General features: G+C 50.5%; 1 protein-coding gene across 1 annotated transcript in view; it reads right to left on the reverse strand.

Annotated features, from left to right (window-relative positions):
• slc5a1 (solute carrier family 5 member 1) overlaps nt 1-21,158 on the reverse strand; it is a gene marked incomplete at its 3' end in the record, with an annotated part of 128,675 nt that overhangs the window by 56,080 nt on the left and 51,437 nt on the right. Inside the window, 2 exon segments of the mRNA XM_084319595.1 lie at nt 10,944-11,051; nt 12,398-12,533. Of these exon segments, the coding sequence (XP_084175721.1) occupies nt 10,944-11,051; nt 12,398-12,533 (244 nt within the window).

Raw genomic sequence — 21,158 nt, forward strand, 5'->3', positions numbered from 1 at the left:
TGAGTTTACAGAACACTCAGGGAACGTTATGCTAGTTGAGTTTACAGAACACTCAGGGAACGTTATGCTAGTTGAGTTTACAGAACACTCAGGGAACGTTAGGGAACAAGTCAAGTCAAGTCAAGTCAAGAGTTTTAATTGTCACGGCATACAGGTATACAATGAAATGCGGGTGGTCTTGCCCGCAACGATGTGCAATACAGTGGTACATATAATAGAATCAAAAGAAGAAACAACATTGTGCAGTAACAGGTAGCAGGTAACATGGAGTGACATCTCGGTATCTGTACATAGTTATTTACAGAGCATGTGTGACATGCTAGTTAGCTTTGGTAGTGCAATACACTGTTCCTGTTATTCTAATTTAAAGTGTCCTTTCCTTTGGCCATAAGTGTGCGTGTGTGCGACATGAGTGTGTGCCCGCTCATGTTAAAGTGTTAAGTGGCTGCTCGTGTGTGAGCGTGCACAGTGTGCGTGTCGTGTGTGTGTTCATGTGTGCTTGTGTGTGGACAGTTCAATGTTCTGAGCACTCAATGTTCATTGTTCATGGCTCTGATGGCCTGGGGGAAGAAGCTGAGCCTAAGCCGCTCTGTCCTAGTAGCTGGGGTTCGCAGGCGTCTGCCTGACCTCAGCAGCTGAAACAGGCTGTTATTGGGGTGGTGAGGGTCTTTCATTATCCTGCAGGCTCTGGATTTGCACCTCTTGTTGTATAGAACCTGCAGGGGGGGTAGTGCAATACCCGTGGTACACTCGGCTGAGCGCACCACTTTCTGTAGGGCCTTCTTGTCCTGTGCCGTGCTGTTTCCATACCAGGCAGTGATGTTTCCGGTCAGGATGCTCTCTACAGCTCCTGAGTAGAAGGACTGGAGTATCTTCCCCGATACTCTGAACTTCCTTAACTGTCTCAGGTGGTAGAGACGCTGTTTCGCCTTCTTTACTACTGTGTCTATGTGTGTTGACCATGTCAGGTCCTCTGAGATGTGGACCCCCAGGTACTTGAAGCTGCTCACCCTGTCCACGGTAGCCCCGTTTATCATCAGTGGTGTGTGTGTCTCCTGCTGTCCTCTCCTATAATCCACGATCAGTTCCTTGGTTTTGCCAATGTTCAGGAGCAGGCTGTTGTCCTGGCACCAGCGTTCCAGTACCTCAACCTCCTCCCGGTAGGCCTTCTCGTCGTTGTCCGAGATCAGCCCCACCACCACAGTGTCATCTGCGAACTTCACTATGGAGTTGGAGCTGAACTTGGCCACACAGTCATGTGTGTAGAGTGAGTACAGCAGGGGGCTCAGAACACAGCCCTGGGGGGACCCGATGCTCAGGGTGATGGTGTTGGAGGTCTGACCCCCCACCCTGACCGCCTGGGGTCTTTCGCTCAGAAAGTCCAGTACCCAGGCGCTCAGGGCGGAGCTCAGACCTAGCTCGATCAGCTTGTCCACCAGTCTGGTGGGGACTATGGTGTTGAACGCTGAGCTGTAGTCAATGAACAACAGTCTCACATAGCCCCCCTTCTGACGGTCAAGGTGCGAGAGGGTGCTGTGCAGTACCTGGGAGACCGCGTCGTCGGTGGACCTGTTTGTCCTGTATGCAAATTGCATAGGGTCCATATCACTGGGGAGGGAGGCACAAATGTGGTCCTTGACCAGCCTCTCGAAACATTTCATGACCACAGAGGTGAGTGCCACCGGTCTGTAGTCATTTGGACATGCTGGGGAGGGTTTCTTCGGCACAGGGATGATGGTAGACATCTTGAAGCAGGCAGGGACCACTGACTCCGCCAGTGATTGATTAAATATGGCGGTGAACACAGGGGCCAGCTGGTTGGCACAGGTCTTGAGTATACGTCCTGTTATGCCATCTGGGCCAGCAGCCTTCCTGGTGTTCACCTGCATAAATGCTCTTCTCACACTGTGTTCCGACAACGAGAGAGCGTCCCCCCCCCCTCGCGGTTGCCCCCCCCCCTCCACAACAGCCGGCGCGCCAGTGACGTCACTAGCCGGAGAGCCAGCAGCGCCACTGTCTACACCAAACCGAGCGTAGAAGGTGTTGAGCTTGTCCGCGAGGGAGGCGTCGTCGCTCCCCATTGAGGGGGCGCTGACTTTATAGTCAGTTATTGTCTTCAGTCCCTGCCATAATCCTCTTGTGTCGTTTTGTGCCATTTGTGTCTCCAGTTTGTCAGCATATGTCCTCTTAGCAAGTTTGACAGCTTTGCGTAGAGTATAGACTGAAGCCTTATACTCCTCCATGTTTCCTGACTCTCTACCCAGGTTGTAGGCGGTGGTACGAGAGTTCAGAGCTGCTCTAATAGTGTTATCCACCCACGGTTTCTGGTTTGGGAAAATCCGCACCGTTTTCCTGAGGACAATACCATCAGCTATTGTTGTTATGTAGCACACCACTATGTCTGCTAGTTCACTGACGTCACTGGCGCTTCCTATGAACATATCCCAATCCGTGTCTGCAAGCACGTCCTTGAGCGTGGCCTCTGATTCGTCGGTCCACTTCTTTGTCTCACGTGACACGACGGCGTCACGTGATCTCTGTTGATATGCCGGAAATAGCAAGATGGAGTCATGATCGCTTGAGCTTGTGGACCCCGTTAATGGCGGAGCGGCTACTGCCTTGTAACCCGCTTTGAACGGGGAATAGCAGTGGTCGAGTGTGTTCTTCCCTCTGGTGGAGCAAGCGATGTGCTGAAAAAAGGACGGCATCACTTTCTTCAGGTTGGCCTGGTTGAAATCGCCGGCCACTACCATCGCTGCGTCTGGGTGTTTGATCTGGTGTCTGTTGAGATGATCGTGTAGTTCGCCCAGCGCTTTGCCCGTATTCGCGTGTGGGGGAATATACACGGCAGTCATGACGACTGCTGTGAACTCCCTCGGGAGGTGAAACGGACGACATAGGATAGAAAGATGTTCCAAGTCCGGCGAACACGAGTTTGAGAGGACCTGCACCCCCTCGGGATTAACCCAGGAATTGTTCGTGATGAGGCAGACTCCGCCGCCGATGGTCTTTCCTGAGCCAGCGTTGCGATCTGCACGTAAGACTGTGAAGGCATCCGAGGGAGAGACGCTTTTGTCTGGGGTCGTCGACGTGAGCCATGTCTCTGTGAGACATATAATGTTGATGTCTCTCATCTCCCGTTGGAACCGGACCCTCGCTCTCAGATCATCCATCCTACCCTCCAACAAACGGGCATTCGCCAGAAAGATGGATGGAATTGCTGGGCGGTAAGCAGCTCTTTTTAGTCTCAATCTGATACCTCCTCGTCTCCCTCTGTGTCTTCTCCTGCCGTCGCCTTTGTTCTTTTCTTTGCCGCCATTCTCCCGTCTGATTTCTGCTGGCCATTCTAGGTCAAAAGTCTCCAAACTCCTCTTTGAGCCCGGGGTTCAGGTCCATAAGTGTCTGACGGTCGTATGACGTACCCGCCAGTGTTGCTTTAAATAAAAAAGTAGCAAAAACAAACATAATAGCTAAAAGTGAGTACATCGTTGCGGAGCTAAAACCAGAGGCGCCTGACCAGGGTCGCGTCCCCCTAAAAAGAAAAAAAAAAAAAAAAAAAAGTTATGCTAGTTGAGTCTACAGAACACTTAGGGAACGTTATGCTAGTTGAGTTTACAGAACACTTATGGAACGTTATGCTAGTTGAGTTTACAGAACACTTAGGGAACGTTATGCTAGTTGAGTCTACAGAACACTTAGGGAACGTTATGCTAGTTGAGTTTACAGAAAACTCAGGGAACGTTATGGAACGTTATGCTAGTTGAGTTTACAGAACACTTAGGGAACGTTATGCTAGTTGAGTCTACAGAACACTCAGGGAACGTTATGCTAGTTGAGTTTACAGAACACTCAGGGAACGTTATGCTAGTTGAGTTTACAGAACACTCAGGGAACGTTATGCTAGTTGAGTTTACAGAACACTCAGGGAACGTTATGCTAGTTGAGTCTACAGAACACTTATGGAACGTTATGCTAGTTGAGTTTACAGAACACTTATGGAACGTTATGCTAGTTGAGTTTACAGAACACTTAGGGAACGTTATGCTAGTTGAGTTTACAGAACACTTAGGGAACGTTATGCTAGTTGAGTTTACAGAACACTCAGGGAACGTTATGCTAGTTGAGTTTACAGAACACTTATGGAACGTTATGCTAGTTGAGTTTACAGAACACTTATGGAACGTTATGCTAGTTGAGTTTACAGAACACTTAGGGAACGTTATGCTAGTTGAGTTTACAGAACACTCAGGGAACGTTATGCTAGTTGAGTTTACAGAACACTTAGGGAACGTTATGCTAGTTGAGTTTACAGAACACTTAGGGAACGTTAGGGAATGTTATGCTAGTTGAGTTTACAGAACACTTAGGGAACGTTAGGGAACGTTATGCTAGTTGAGTTTACAGAACACCCAGGGAACGTTATGGAACGTTATGCTAGTTGAGTTTACAGAACACTCAGGGAACGTTATGGTAGTTGAGTTTACAGAACACTCAGGGAACGTTATGCTAGTTGAGTTTACAGAACACTTAGGGAACGTTATGCTAGTTGAGTTTACAGAACACTCAGGGAACGTTATGCTAGTTGAGTTTACTGAACACTCAGGGAACGTTATGCTTGTTGAGTTTACAGAACACTTAGGGAACGTTATGCTAGTTGAGTTTACAGAACACTCAGGGAACGTTATGCTAGTTGAGTTTACAGAACACTCAGGGAACGTTATGCTAGTTGAGTTTACAGAACACTTAGGGAATGTTATGCTAGTTGAGTTTACAGAACACTCAGGGAACGTTATGCTAGTTGAGTTTACAGAACACTTATGGAACGTTATGCTAGTTGAGTTTACAGAACACTCAGGGAACGTTATGCTAGTTGAGTTTACAGAACACTCAGGGAACGTTAGGGAACGTTATGCTAGTTGAGTTTACAGAACACTCAGGGAACGTTAGGGAACGTTATGCTAGTTGAGTCTACAGAACACTTAGGGAACGTTATGGAACGTTCTGTATCGTATCGCTCTCGCTCGGCATCGCTCTCTGCACTATCTCGCATATGTGCACGCGCACTGAATAAAGACCACAATGTACCTTTAATCCCAATATTCGTCTGACCACACCCCTATCAGCTTACCCATATAAGCAGGGGTGGGGCCACCCACTCGCCTCCTTCTCGCTTTCACCACAAGGAAGAAGTGCCTCGGTAGATCCCCACACTTGACACCATGATGGAAAGGATTAGGAGCAGCTTTGGGAAACAAGGATACGTTGACATCATATCTTTATTTTCTCTCTCACTATTTTCGAGAAAATACGGCGATATTGTCTTCGTACTGGAGTGTCTGGAAGATGTTGATCATTCTAAAAATCCTCCACCGGTTTTCGTATTGGGAGCACGCCACTGCATGCTTCTCAACTGCAGTTCCTTGCTGTGTTTGTTGGGGTGAAACCTGTCAGGCCACAGCTGAACTGTCGGACATGCCGCTGTTGTGAGAAGCGGTGCGTTCCAGGTTGGGTGAGTAGTGTTTTGCTGGCAGGCTCCACTTGTCTGTTAGTGCTATGGGGGCTACTTGACAATGTTTATGGAAACCGGCCCCAGGCTAGGGTCCTTTGTTCAGCCACCTAGGCGACAGAAGGCCTTGGTCTGAAGACCATTATAGTTTTAACTAGTGGGCCGCGACCATTAACACTGGTGATCCCTGTGTGTTCTGGACGAGTGGATTCTCTCTGTCACCGTGTTAAGGCCCCATCTTTCATATCCAAATGAGAGTATTCCTTCACGAGGGGATATGTGCATGGATGTGCGATAGCGGCAGATCCGTGTTCAAGTCAGCTACACAGGCCAGTTTGGTATTGTGCTGATTCCGTCGGGTGTTGGTAAAATCACCGTTGTGGAGCGGTGTTGACATCTTGTTTTCTCTTTTCTCTTAAAAAGTGAGGAGAGGTTCAGAACGGCGGCCTGTCTGGGTGAGTGTTATGTCATTGTTTACATGTTCAGATGATAGCTGCTTAGCTTACGGTTAGCCAGTCAGCTGTTGACTGCTGCGTTAGCCTGCTGGGATCGCTGCATGGCCTGTTTAGTGGGCCGACTGTTAGCCAGTCAGCTGTTAGCTGCGGTGCTAGCATGTCGTGATCGCTAGGTAACGTTAGCTTGCTGCTATAGGCCATGGCCTGGCGCGGGGTAGCTTTGGCTTCTCGCGCGCCGCCGTGAGCTCGGCGTCTCGCGAGCAGGAGCAGTAGCGCCCGAACGGTTGGAGCGGCCGTTAGCTTGATGCTATTCTGTTGAACGTGCTTTGATTTTAACATGTTTTACACTCTTGACTACGACGTCATCCTTGACAGGGGATGTTTCGTCGACCCTGCCCTGAGCCAGGACGGCAAGGTTGCATCAACAAAGAGGACTGTAGTGCGGGTTGGGGCGGCGACGCTGCCCAGTTCGAACAACACAGGAGCGGCTGTGTTCCTACGGTGTCTGTGACTGCACTTCGCTGATCTACGTTCCGGGTAGGAACAGGTTTGACCAGACCTTTTAACACGTCTTCTGGTTTTACTTTTCTAAATGTATTGTGAATAACGATGTTTTTCCCAAAACGTGTGTTGCTGCAATGCATTTGGGATACGACGCAGGTTATGTGTGAGCTGTTTTTGTCACTGGCAGTTAGCTTCTCCGTGCAAATCGGGATGTAATGATCTGGTTGTTGTGTGAGAAACATCATGGTGTTTATATGTACCGTGTACTCACAACTAAGGTAACTAACCTAGGAAGCTATGCTTGGTGACAAGTGAGTAAAAGAATGTTCTTTTCTCAGCCTGTGATGACAATGAACAGTGTGTTCACATATTAACAGGTTTTCCTGTTTTAACTGGCCGTATTGAGGGTAAAATAAGAGGATTGTGTTTCCTCCCGGTTCCCTGGGGACTTTTTCATCCTTCTATCAGACATGTTGTGCACTAATTGTGTCTTCTGTGTGGTAGGGATGCGATGTAACCCCTAGCTTGATTGCTGAGGTTGTGCTAAAACTGCTGGAGAAACTTTATTTTCCTAAAAGAAAAAATTGTTTGGTCGCTGTCGTGTGTGCTTAGCAAGGCCTGTGGCCGATACTAATCGAGAATGATGTATTCTCTCATTGTGAAAAACGGCGTTCCTCTGTTGAGTGTTTTTGCCATTTTTGTAGGTGATGATGGGTTGTGTGTGTCATGTGACCTACAACTGGGTTGGACTGGCCACAGAAGCACATGTGTATGTTGGACCGGGGCTCTTAGAGCCCTCTCTATTCTGTGTTTTTCCTTAGTAAAAATCAGATAGCAGGTTAGCTCATGCGCTGTGTGGAGCTGTCAAACGCTTCATAGAGCTGACTATGACTGTCATATTCTCTTTTTGTCATTACATCGTATCATGGGTGTGGGGTCGTAAAGGGGTGAACTAGTAACCTTTCCTCTCCCCCTTGTTTCTGTCGGTCAGGGGTACACCCCCTGTCCTTCAAGGTTCCCGTCACGTGGCGGTTCGGCACGTTACGGGGGGGGGGGGGGTGGGGGGGGGAGGGAGTTTCCTGGTCCCACGGCCTGGTATATTGGGCGTGTGCACCGCAGGAATTCCCCCGCCATAGAGTACGTCACCGTGCGCGTCTCTGTTGGTAGGACTTCCGTGTGCTGTTCAGGTCCATGTGATGGATCTGTTTCAGGGGGGCGGTCAGGGCTCCTCCTCACCAAACGCCTATTCGGGCCTTCTGTGAGTTCGGACTCCTTCTTCCATGTGAGGGAGCCTCCATCAGAGTACAGAGCCTTCCTCCTCAGATTGTCAAAGTGAGTGGACCCTCTAGAAGGGTCCTATTCTATTGTATATGTATTCGATTCAATTCGATTATTGAGTGTGTATGGGTTCAGTGCCTCTTCCCCGGAGAGCCCTAAAACCAATTTTTTACATGGCTCAAGGTGCAATATATTCTTTTCAATCTGTACAGCTCGCGTGGGAAGTCTCTCTGGGGATCCCCGTTTCCTTCCTATGGGAGGGTGGTGGGATGTAAAAATGTGAAAAAATTTTACCCCGGCTGTGTAAGACTGGGATACATACTGTTGATGCTTCCTTCTTTTCTATTCCAGGAGTGTTGGAGTTAGGGAGTGTCACACCCCTCTTGTCGTTCCCCTGGGCGCCTTGGGGATTCAATGACAGGTCTAAATAGCCTGTTCATTGATGGGGGTGTGTCCCGACGCACGTATAGTGCTAGCTCGCTGTAAACAGGCGATTGACTGGCACGCCTTGGTTGCTTGTGGTTGAAACAGCGTTTTTATAAAGCAACTGAGATGGGGGTTTTTCCTCTTCCGACGACCAAATCCCACGACCTGGGTTGGTTTTTCGACGGATTCTCGTTCATGTCTGGGGGATGATGACGGGATGGATCTGAACATATGTAGAGGGGTCTCACGCCCTTGGGGTGGGCCACCAGGCGCGGTTCGCCCGAACGTCTGGGTGGCGCCTTCTTTTCATGTTAAGATCGACACGCATATCTGCCCTTCTCCTGGAGTAGGCATGTCGGCGTGGTTAGGGCACGGGACTGGTTCTGGTCACGCTGGTCCAGATCAGTTGAACCCGTTGTCCGCCGGGGATGCAGATCTGCTGTCCTGGTACCCTGAGGGACTTGGGCTTTTTTCAGGGGGAAAAATGCCAGGTCGGTCTGGGTGTCACAGGGTTAAGCGCTATGGGGACCCTGGTTGGGTACGTTTTTACTCAGCACTGTCGTAATGGCTTACAGCCATGCCATTCTGTACACGCTCGATCTCGTCGGATCTCGGCCGCTACACAGGTTGGTCCTGGTTAGTACTTGGTTGGGAGACCGCCTGGGAATACCAAGTACGGTGTGCTTAGGGGCTGGTTCTCCATTCTTTTTCGCTCCTCTCTCACGCATGGCGAAGAGGGGCCTGTGGGGGTGGTTTTTGACCTCCTCTGGTGACCCTGTGCTTCCCGTACCGCCAGGCCCGGTCCGGAGTAATGTTTCGTCGACCCGTAGGCCTGGGTTAACCCTTTTTTGAAAACTGAAACACTTGTGACTGCGGTATGGCCGGTGTATACCCGCAGGTGTGTTTTGGAGTTTTTTCTTGAGGGGTTATAGGAACAACCACCGCATTGGGTAACACCGAGGTGGTTGATTCCCTGGTGTGTTGGAGCAGTGTCAACTCCCGGGTTCACCGTTGAGGGTGCCCCTGCACGTTCATGACGTCTGCCAATCGTGTCAGCCTTCTCTGCCTCGACCCCTCTGGGTGGGGGTTTTTAAATGGAGGCTTGGTCATGCAACACCGCCAGCTTACGCTCCTTCCGCCGGTGCGGCTGTGTTCAGCTGTCCCCTCTGGCGCCTGTCTCGTCCGCAGTCTCCAGGCTAGGGTTAACAGCCTGTTGCATGGTTTTTCCCCGGTGCGCTGCCTGCTTCCGTTGGTTAACCTTTTTTGTGTGCTTACGGCCATGCTGACTGCCTGTTCTGCAGGGTCAGTGTGCCAGGCGGTGTACTATTGGGGGGACAGGGCCCGCTCGGCTTACGGCCATACCAACCTGAACACGCCCGATCTCGTCCGATCTCGGAAGCTAAGCAGGTTCTGGCCTGGTTAGTACTTGGATGGGATTCCGCCTGGGAATACCAGGTGCAGTAACTGAGGGGCCTTTGTCCGAATACGCTGGCGATGTGGGGGGCGGGGCACTACGTGCCCACCTGGTGGGGTCTTGATGCTGGCATCATGGACTTCTCCGGGCCCCCATTCTAGGGAGTCCAGTCCTTTTGGTGGGTCTGGGTCTTCCTTCGTGCTCCGCTGCTACGGCCTTGCCACGGGGTTGGGTTTGCCCTTGACCCCGTGATTCTGGGGGCAGTAACGAGGTTGTTCCTCCGTTCGTTCCCGGGTGGCATGCGGGTTGTGCGTGTGTGTAGTCGTGGGGTCAAGCCACGGTCTGCTCACCCTGTGCGTTGAGTTGCTTGAGTGCCTCTTCGCACGGTCGGGTCCGTCGCCCTCCCGTGAAGCCCCTAATAGGGGGGGTGCCCGCCATTAGGGTGGGTCGGGGGGGCTCGGCCCTCCCTGTTCTGATGGTTTGTGGGGGGCTGTCAGCGGGGTGTATTTGTCGGCCGTTGGCTCTCGCTCGGCCTCCCTTGTGCAGAGAGCAATGCCGAGCGAGAGCGATACGATACAGAACGTTAGGTTATGACTATAACCAAGTTCTGTTAGTATAGCGACGCTCGGCATCCGACGCCGCTGCAGCCTTTGACCTCGCCTTGTGGCGAAAGCTTGGGAAGGAGGCGAGTGGGTGGCCCCACCCCTGCTTATATGGGTAAGCTGATAGGGGTGTGGTCAGACGAATATTGGGATTAAAGGTACATTGTGGTCTTTATTCAGTGCGCGTGCACATATGCGAGATAGTGCAGAAAGCGATGCCGAGCGTCGCTATACTAACAGAACTTGGTTATAGTCATAACCTAACGTTATGCTAGTTGAGTTTACAGAACACTCAGGGAACATTAGGGAACGTTATGCTAGTTGAGTTTACAGAACACTCAGGGAACATTAGGGAACGTTATGCTAGTTGAGTCTACAGAACACTTAGGGAACGTTATGGAACGTTAAGCTAGTTGAGTTTACAGAACACTTAGGGAACGTTATGGAACGTTATGCTAGTTGAGTTTACAGAACACTTAGGGAACGTTAGGGAACGTTATGCTAGTTGAGTTTACAGAACACTCAGGGAACGTTAGGGAACGTTATGCTAGTTGAGTTTACAGAACACTTAGGGAACGTTATGCTAGTTGAGTTAGGGAACACTTAGGGAACGTTAGGGAACGTTAAGCTAGTTGAGTTTACAGAACACTCAGGGAACGTTAAGCTAGTTGAGTTTACAGAACACTCAGGGAACGTTAGGGAACGTTAAGCTAGTTGAGTTAGGGAACACTTAGGGAACGTTATGGAGGAACACCCACCGTCCGGCATCAGGTCCACCACCAGTTTCGGGTAGGCGATGTTGGTGCAGCCGACACGAGCGCCACAGAACTGCTCACACTGATCTGGATCCACACAGGCTACCTGTTCTGAAGGAGACAGCACAGGTAATAACACACTACTAACTAACTAACCGTCTAACTAACCAACTAACAACTAACCAACTATCCAACTATCCCCCCCTTTCTAATTTTCTCCCCTCTCTCTATATCTCTCTCTTTCTCTCCCTCTCTCTCTCCCCCCCCTCTCTCTCTCTCTGTCTCTCTCTCTCTCTCTCTCTCTCCCTCTCCCCTCTCTCTCCCCCTCTCTCTCCCCCCTCTCTCTCTCTACCTCTCTCTCCCCCCTCTCCCTCTCCCTGTCCCTCTGTCTCTCCCCCCCTTTCTCTCTCTCTCTCTCTCTCTCTCTCTCTCTCTCTCTCTCTCTCTCTCTCTCTCTCTCTCTCTCTCTCTCCCCCTGTCTCTCCCCCCTCTCCCCCTCTCTCTCTCCCTGTCCCTCTCTCTCCCCCCATCTCTCTCTCTCTCTCCCCTCTCTCTCCCCCCTCTCTCTCTCCTCCCCTCTCTCTCCCCCATCTCTCTCTCTCCCCCCTCTCTCCCCCCTCTCTCTCTCCCTGTCCCTCTCTCTCTCCCTCTCTCTCTCCCCCCCCCTCTCTCTCTCTCCCCTCTCTCTCCCCGCTCTCTCTCTCCTCCCCCCTCTCTCCCCCCTCTCACCAGGGTACAGTATTCTGCTGATCATCCCAGGGAACACCTCTCCCTGTCCCTCTCTCTCCCCCCATCTCTCTCTCTCTCTCCTCCCCCCTCTCTCCCCCCTCCCCCCCTCTCTCTCTCCTCCCCCCCTCTCTCCCCCCTCTCCCCCCCCTCTCACCAGGGTACAGTATTCTGCTGATCATCCCAGGGAACACCTCTCCCCCCCCTCTCTCTCCCCCCCTCTCTCCTCTCTTTCCCCCCTCTCTCTCTCCTCCCACCTCTCTCCCCCCCTCTCTCCTCTCTCTCTCCCCCCCTCTCCCCCCTCTCTCCTCTCTCTCTCTCTTCCCCCCTCTCTCCCCCCTCCCCCCCTCTCTCTCTCCTCCCCCCCTCTCTCCCCCCTCTCCCCCCCCTCTCACCAGGGTACAGTATTCTGCTGATCATCCCAGGGAACACCTCTCCCCCCCTCTCTCTCCCCCCCTCTCTCCTCTCTTTCCCCCCTCTCTCTCTCCTCCCACCTCTCTCCCCCCCTCTCTCCTCTCTCTCTCCCCCCCTCTCCCCCCTCTCTCCTCTCTCTCTCTCTCTTCCCCCCTCTCTCCCCCCTCCCCCCCTCTCTCTCTCCTCCCCCCCTCTCTCCCCCCTCTCCCCCCCCTCTCACCAGGGTACAGTATTCTGCTGATCATCCCAGGGAACACCTCTCCCCCCCTCTCTCTCCCCGCTCTCTCTCTCCTCCCCCCTCTCTCCCCCCCTCTCACCAGGGTACAGTATTCTGCTGATCATCCCAGGGAACACCATCACGAACATGGGCAGCAGCTTCAGATATCCACACAGAATACATCCTCCTTTCACATGAGAGAGGTTCTTAGCAGACAGGCAGCGCTGCACGATCACCTGCAGGGGGAGACAGAGAGACAGACAGAGAGACAGAGAGAGAGACAGACAGAGAGACAGACAGAGAGAGAGACAGACAGAGACACAGACAGAGATCTCATGTTTCTATTGTTTTCCTTGTTTGTTTCAACTTTCTGGTTTATCACACACGGCAATACCGTCACCGTGACGACCACAACTCTCAGTCAATACCGTCACCATGACGACCACAACTCAGTCAATACCGTCACCATGACGACCACAACTCTCACTCAATACCGTCACCGTGACGACCACAACTCTCACTCAATACCGTCACCATGACGACCACAACTCTCACTCAATACCGTCACCGTGACGACCACAACTCTCACTCAATACCGTCACCGTGACGACCACAACTCTCAGTCAATACCGTCACCGTGACGACCACAACTCAGTCAATACCGTCACCATGACGACCACAACTCTCACTCAATACCGTCACCGTGACGACCACAACTCTCAGTCAATACCGTCACCGTGACGACCACAACTCACTCAATACCGTCACCATGACGACCACAACTCAGTCAATACCGTCACCATGACGACCACAACTCAGTCAATACCGTCACCATGACGACCACAACTCAGTCAATACCGTCACCATGACGACCACAACTCTCAGTCAATACCGTCACCATGACGACCACAACTCAGTCAATACCGTCACCATGACGACCACAACTCTCACTCAATACCGTCACCATGACGACCACAACTCAGTCAATACCGTCACCATGACGACCACAACTCACTCAATACCGTCACCGTGACGACCACAACTCACTCAATACCGTCACCATGACGACGATGACATGCTGTTTATATTAAGGCTGTCAAAGTTAACGCGGTATTAACACGCTATCGCCTGATTCTATTAACGCCACTATTTTTTTTAACTCACAATTAACTTTTAAGAAAACAAAGATTTCTTTCCCCTATTATTTCACGCACACTTTATGCATTGTTTTAAATTATTATTTTCTTTTAAGTTATTTTGTGCATCACTCTGTTTTGAATTTGATGCACATTTGCAATGCATGAGGGTCATCCTTTTGTGTTAAATGGCTGCATAAAGCAAGCATTTGTTGACTCTCATGTTGATAAGAGTATTAAAACATGGAACTTTGAAAAAGATCTGTTTAAGGTAGAAAAAAAGGCGATTAATTTGCGAGTTAACTATGGACAATAATGCGATTAATCAAGTTAAATATTTTAATCGATTGACAGCACTAGTTTTTATACATAATCAGGTTGTTTTTAGTAATACTGTGCATGAGCATTACACTAGAGGTTCCAGTAGTGGGCAGCTTGAATTACCAGGTCCAAAAACCAACGCTTTAAGGAGATCTTTTATTTTTAGAGCATTAACTCTTTGGAATAACCTGCCTTTTTCACTATTCACTTTTTAAAATAATCTTAAATTGTATTTAACACATTGGGTGCCATGCATTGTGCCCATCATTATGCCCTCTCTGCCACCGCTGTAAGCCTATGGAGATGTTTACCTTCTTTGCAGGGCTATAACTTTTTAAATATTATAGCTATATCTGCATTACTATGGCCCATTCAACATCGGGTATCTATCGTTCCGGATGTGGGAACGTTATATTTTTTCATTCATACATTGTTGTGTTAATACCGTCGAGAATATAAGTATGTTTTTAAGCTTTTCTGCTGTAATTCCAAAAACGCTATAGTTATATTATCGTATAGCTTACGCTCTGCTCTCTTGGAACTATCCCTTTATCCAATCTAATAATGAATAATTTTTCTCCACATGTACACACCCATCCGCCTGGCCACACCCATCCTCTACATAAGCGGGGTCGTGGCCACACTAACAGCTCCTTCCCTATTTTCACCACCGTAAAGTGCCTGTATACACCGCTTTAAGTTTAGTGCCGAAATAGTTGTTGGAAAGGAGCTACGTTGACATTGTATCTGTTTTTTTTTCCTCTCTCGCAATTTTGCCAAAAAAACTAAGAGATAATGTCTTCACCGTCGGAGGGTCTAGACGCTCGCAACGTTACCCTCCACCAGCGTCCACTATCGCCACGTCCTCGTGGGGGGTCTCTGGCTCCGCGGTCGTGGCAGTCAGATACGCCTGGGCGGCGCCCGGTGGTGAGTTTGCCTCACCGAGGGGCCGTTGAGCCTCCATCTCCTGTGAGATGGCCGGGTTCCAGCCCAGGTTCCCCCGCTAGTGGACAGTCGGCCTATCGGCCGACAGCTCCTCTGGTGGCCGAGGATTTGCGTCGCAGACTCTTCGCCTCAGCTCGCTCTCGTTGTAAGGCGGCGAGCAGCAGGGGTGAACGACCTGGTTTTAGTGTTGCGCTGGAGCCGGTCAAGAGTTCTTTTGCCTCTTCTCCATTTCCGATGGAAACTGAGGATTACATGGAGGGGGCGGGAGCTCTCTTGTTCGAAGCCCCAGTAGAGACGTATCACTCTCCCCCTCGGGGAGTGGCAGGGAGTGCTGCGTCTCCTTGGGGTCCCTTGTACTCCAAGGTTGGGTTAGAACCTCCGACCCGGAGACAAGATGCCCAGCTATCTGCCGTGTCGGACGTTGGTGCCCGAGGCAGCCTCCCGTACGTGAGGGACGCGAGTGACGTGGAGGGAGGTACGCAAGGGGAGTTGCTTGCCTTGTTCCCCGAGCTCATGGCGGCCGCCGCAGCCGCTAATGGCATGGCGTTGCTGCAGCCACTGCCGGCACCTGTTCCTGATGACATGATAGGTCATCTCTGGCAATGTCGTCCTGTGAGGGAGACGGGCGTTGTCTGCCCATTCTTCCCAGCAATGGAGGCCTACGTGGCACAGGGACAGGTAATCTCCTGCATCGTTGGCCTTACCCCCGCCTATGTGCCAGTCACGCGGGTGGTGGGTTTGGTCCAGGGACTTAAGGACGGGGTGCCTCGACTTGATAGCCCGATGGCATCCATACTTTGTCCCGAAATGGTGTGGGAGCTGTTAAGAAAGCCGGTTCCCCAAGGGAAATCGGCTAGGCAGTTGGCAAACTGGAGTGACCAGGTGTACATCGCCGCGACTCAGAGCCTAGCTGCGACTTCCAACATCGCGCAGCTAGCGCGCTACATGTCGGGGCTGATGGCGGGCGGTCGGTATTGGACGGTACCTTCACGCCCAGGCGGCTGGAGCCATCCTCCACCTTTCCCAGCTGCAGGTGATAGCCGCCGGGAAGGAGCGCGTCCTGGCCACTCTCGGCCAGCGCCACCTTTGGCTGGAGCAGGTGCGGGTGCCGGAACAGAGGAGGAATCCCCTGCTCACGGCCCCCTCTCCGATGCTGGATTATTCGGGTCGGCCATGCAGCAGATGACGGCAGCCTGCAGGGAGTTGGAGGAGGAGCGCTCCGTGCTTCAACCTCATTTCCCCCGACCCGATGACACCAGTGATGTCCGGAAGAAGCAACGCCGGCAGAGGACCGCGACCGTTGCCTCCGCCACCACCGCCCCCGCTGCTGGGCGAAGAAGGCCAGGGCCCTCATTTATCAAGTTTTCTTAGAAAACCTTCTATGTCCACACGTAAGCACAGAATTTAGAATGTGTGCACGCACAAAAAAAAAATGGATTTATCACACGTGCGTACGTTGTCTTGATAAATATCACCTTGCTCCTAAGCTGGAGCTCGTGCACTGTTTTAAGTATTTGCATACCAGAACCGCCCCGATTAACCATATACGGTAATGGAACACCCCCATGAAATGTGGAAAAGTGGACTAAGCCGAGGGAAGCGTGTTGTACACGGTGATGTCGGATATTATATCTATTAACTTCCTAAAAGACCATTGCTGCCTGGACACCGCAAACACTAATAAAGACCATTAACCACTGTTTTGCCGTTGCCCGTTGGTGTCATTAATGCATGCTGGAATAAGAACGCCTTTCTTCATTTATTTTTAATATTGATAATTATTATAATACAATAAAAGACAGCTCTGTCTTTTAATACACACATATTGTACAGTAACGTCAAATAAATACTACAGTCCCCGCTGAAATAAAGGTTCTGCACGCACATACCAGCAGTGATCTACAGCATAAAAGATAGCCACTTTATAATACTATTCTGAGTAGATAATTCATCTGTATCGCAACAGAGTCACGGATCTGGTCGGGGCAGGTAGCATTATGTCGGGAAAATCTTTATGAAATAAACAAATGTGAATTAAAGAATTTAAAAACAAAGTTTAGCATATTAAATCGTTTTTTAAGCTTTCTGAGTAGATAATTCATCTGTATCGCAACAGAGTCACGGATATGGTCGGGGCAGGTAGCATTATGTCGGGAAAATCTTTATGAAATAAACAAATGTGAATTAAAGAATTTAAAACGAAGTTTAGCATATTAAATCGTTTTATAAGCTTATAGCTTTTTTCGTGCTGATTTGAGAAGGGTCCAGCTGCAGAGCCGGAGAGCAACTCTCAGGGCCAAGATAGCACTTATACTATTTTGAGAGACAGCAGAGAGACAGACAGCAGAGAGACAGACAGACAGACAGACAGACAGACAGACAGACAGACAGACAGACAGACACTGTTCCACAGTGTGTGTGTGTGTGTGTGTGTGTGTGTGTGTGTGTGTGTGTGTGTGTGTGTGTGTGTGTGTGTGTGTGTGTGTGTGTGTGCGTGCGTGCGTGCGTGTGTGTGACTACTAGTCTAATAGTAGAGACTCAGCCCCCCCCCTCCCTCTGGACCACCTCCTAGTAGAGACTTCTCTAGGAAGAAGACGAAGATGAGGATTAAGGCGAGACACTGCAGGTGAATAGGCAAATATACTTTTTTTGTTGATTTTGAGATTTTGTTATATTTTGCTTCCTAAACATGTCTTCTATGAAACTAGTGACAATAAAACGTCAATAACACACATTTAGTTGTTTATTTTACTTCATTTTGCCTTATTGCATCCATTAATGTCCACATATTTAATGGGGAAGTGCCTCATTTGCATATATAAACATACATTTCAGAAAACTTGTCTCTACTAGGAGGTGGTCCAGAGGGGGGGGGGGGGGGTCTCTACTGACTAGTGGTCACACACACACACTCACACACACACACACACACACACACACACACACACACACACACACACACACACACACACACACACACACACACACACACACACACACACACACACACACACACACACACACTGTGGAACAGTGTCTATCTGTCTGTCTGTCTGTCTCTCTGCTGTCTGTCTCTCCGGCTCTGCAGCTGGACCTTCTCAAATAAGCACGGAAAAGCTTTTAAGCTTATAGCTCCAATTTGGGTCCCAAATTGCGGTACAAATGAAGGAGGTGTCTCGGGTAGTGGACTCTAGTTAATATTATGCTCTCTCTGCAATTAGACTGCCCCTCATTCATTCATTCATCCCTATCTGATGCTATCTCTGAAAACAGTTCCTGCGAGTGCAGTCAGTGCACCCGATAACGCTATATATATAAACCTGCATTCATTCGGAGAGAAAGACCTATTCCACATGCTATTTAGGGTTTGACAATAATTACACTAATATCGCTATTTCACAATGAACTATAATGAATTACGGGGGTCATACAAAACACGTCAGTCAAGCTTATTTCCGCGTTGAAACTAATGCATGCAACTGATCTATGCCGTCCGTCTGCAGTCCCCATATTCTACCACAGGGCGTCAGCTAAGCATGCTCTGGGCTGTGCGCAGACATACGCACAAAGTCAAGTTCATGTTCAAATTGATAAATCCCACACTTTGCTTAGAAATGGTCATACGCACGGGTTAAGCACATATTCGTGCGTACGTCATGTTGATAAATGAGGGCCCAGGAGTGGAGAGAGTGCCTCGACCGCTGCAGCCAATCGCCAACATTGCCAACAGCGCTCTGCACGTGGCAGGCGCCGCTAGTGACTCCCCTGTTTACCCCTGCCCCCCCCCCCCCCCCCCCCCCCCCCAACATATGATTTTTGTTATTAAATAAAAAAGTCCCTCCTGGTTTTTGTTACAAAACGTGTGTTTATTCACTATATATTGGGGATACGATGTATAAACCCTCACCTAGCTGTGGGGTTGTGTGGTTGCTTAGGGAGTAGGACAATTTTCTTTGAAAATTGTTTTCTGGTTGCTATATATGTGTGCTTAACAAGGCCTGTGGCTAAAAACTTGTCTTCTCTCATCATGAAGAGACGGTGTTCTTCTTGCAGTAGTAAGAGTGAACTTTACCTTTTTTTTTATCTGAGGGGGTTGTGTGTATTCTGTTACGTTTAGGAAACATGGCATCGAGTCCACAACTAGGTTAGAGTGTTAGCCTGCAGAAGTAATCACGTATGTAGCTTGTACCGAGGTCTTTGGACCCTCTCTTTAACGTCTGTTGTTTTGTTTTTTTTCTTTACTTGGTGAAGTATGAAAACACGGGTGGCGTGTTCGCACATGAGCCTAAAGCCTTGTATAAAAACCAGTTTTTTACACAAACGAGTTTATCGTCTGTGGCTGGCGTGCAACTGTTGAGCTTATCCTAGACAGAGGATATACGCTTTTTTATGTAGCATGCTAGATAACTGGTATCATGCGCTGCTTGTTGTTTTCATCGTATCCGTGGTATGGGGTCATGGGGGGTGAACTGATAAACCCCTCCCCCCTTTTTACTGATTGGCCAGGGGGTTGGACCTCCTGTTCTTCGGTCTTCCTGTCACGCTGTGGGGTCAGCGCGTCACAGGGAGGGGAAGTGGGGGGGGGGGGGGGGGGGTGGGGGGGGGGGGAGTTCCCTGGTCCCACACCATATTTGGACAGGTGGGTCACGGAATTTCCCCGGCCATAGAATACGTCACTGGGCGCGTTTCTATTGGTCATGAGACTTCCGTGAGTTCTTTCAGGCTCCATATTGTGGACCACTGTCATTGTCAAGAATGGGTCATGCGGTGCGTTGGAAACTGTTTGTTTTCTGCTCTGCTCTCTATTTGCATATGTGTTGAGCTTTTGGTCACATGGCTCAATATTTACATATATCTTTTCAATTATTACTCACGTGGGAAGTCTCTCTGGGGGTTCCCTGTCTTCCCTCTTTTATACAGAGCGGTGTTGACAGGGTTTTTTCCCTCGGACGCGTCATATGGGACCCATATCTGTGTCTCTTTGGCCGGCTTCCTGCTGCTCGTCCCAGGCGGCATGGAGGGAACGTTATCTGGTTTCTTGTTAGAATTACCATTGATTTGTTTTTTGGGTCTCGACGTGTACAGGGCGCTGGCCCTGGGTGCTTTCAGTGTGGAACCACGCATGGGCTGGCGCGCCTTGGTCGCTCATTTATAAAAACAGAGTTTTTTATACGAGCGACTGGGATGGAGATTTTATCTCTTCCGAGCACCAGTGTACAGGTTAGTCTCGACGACTCACGCTCATCTCTGTGGGGAGATGACGGAGTATATCAAAGCATTGGCAGAGGGGTCTCACGCCCATGGGGTGGGCCACTGGGTACGGTGCATTCGTGTTCTGACCGTCTTGGTGGCACTCTGTGATGTTTTGGATCGACACGCGTACCTACCCCCCTCTTAGGACTGGGGATGGCGGCGTGACTAGGACACAGGACTGGTTCTGGTCGCGCCGGACCAGGTCAGTTAACCCGTCGTCCGCCGGGGCGCAGATCTGCTGTTCTGGTACCCTGAAGGACTTTGTGCTTTTCCGGGGGGAAAATGCTGGGTCGGCCCGGGCGTCGCAGGGATTGATGTTATGGATGTGTGTGTCATAGGTATGTCACTACGAGTTGTCCTTCACAGTGTGTGCTTGGTCCATATTGTGTTGTACCTTGCGCTGTGCTAAGGGGACTGGTCCTTCTCCATTCGTTTTCGCCCCTCCCTTCCCCTGCTGGGCAGGGCTGGGAGGGGGCTGTCGAGGAGGTTTCTATTGAACCCCTCTGGCATCCCTGTGTATGTCCCGGTCCGCTGGGCCCAGGTCCGGACTCGTTCTCGTCGACCTTAACCCCTTTTGAAAACTGAAACACTTGTACTACCTGTATAGCCGGTGTATACGCGCAGTTGTGTTTCTGAGTTTTTTCTTGGGGGGTTAAGGGAACAACCGCCTCCTGTTAAACTAAACATAGGGGGGTGGTTGATTCCCCGGTGTGTTGTAGCAGAATCGACTCTCGGGTTGAGGCCGGGCTGGACCCCGTCTGCCCGCGAGTGTGCCCCCGCACCTTTCATGACGTCTGCCAATCATGTCAGCCTTCTCTTGGACCTCGACCTCTCTAAGGGGTCGGGTTTGTGGAGGTTGCGACATGGTGCACAGCATACCGAACGCCCCTTCCGCCGGGGTGCTGTTTCACAGTAGACCCCTTAGGTGCCTGTCTAGTCCGCAGTGCTCCGGGCACAGGTCGAGTTATGCTCTTGGGCCTGTTGCCTGGATTGAGGGATCAACCTCTTGGGGCTTGTCTTCCCGGTGAGCCGACTGGCCCCACAGTATTGTGGGGGTGTAGCCTCTGTGGAGTGCTTCAGGGCGGTGTGCTCTTGGATTGGGCCCTGTCCGATGCGCTGGCGATGTGGGGGGTGGTGTCACCAGTGACCGTCTGGTGGGGTCTCGATGCTACGGCATCGTTGGCCTCACCGGGCCCCCTTTTTTTG

This window comes from Notolepis coatsorum, assembly GCF_963971535.1.
Source record: "Notolepis coatsorum genome assembly, chromosome: 8".
Lineage (NCBI taxonomy): Eukaryota > Metazoa > Chordata > Actinopteri > Aulopiformes > Paralepididae > Notolepis > Notolepis coatsorum.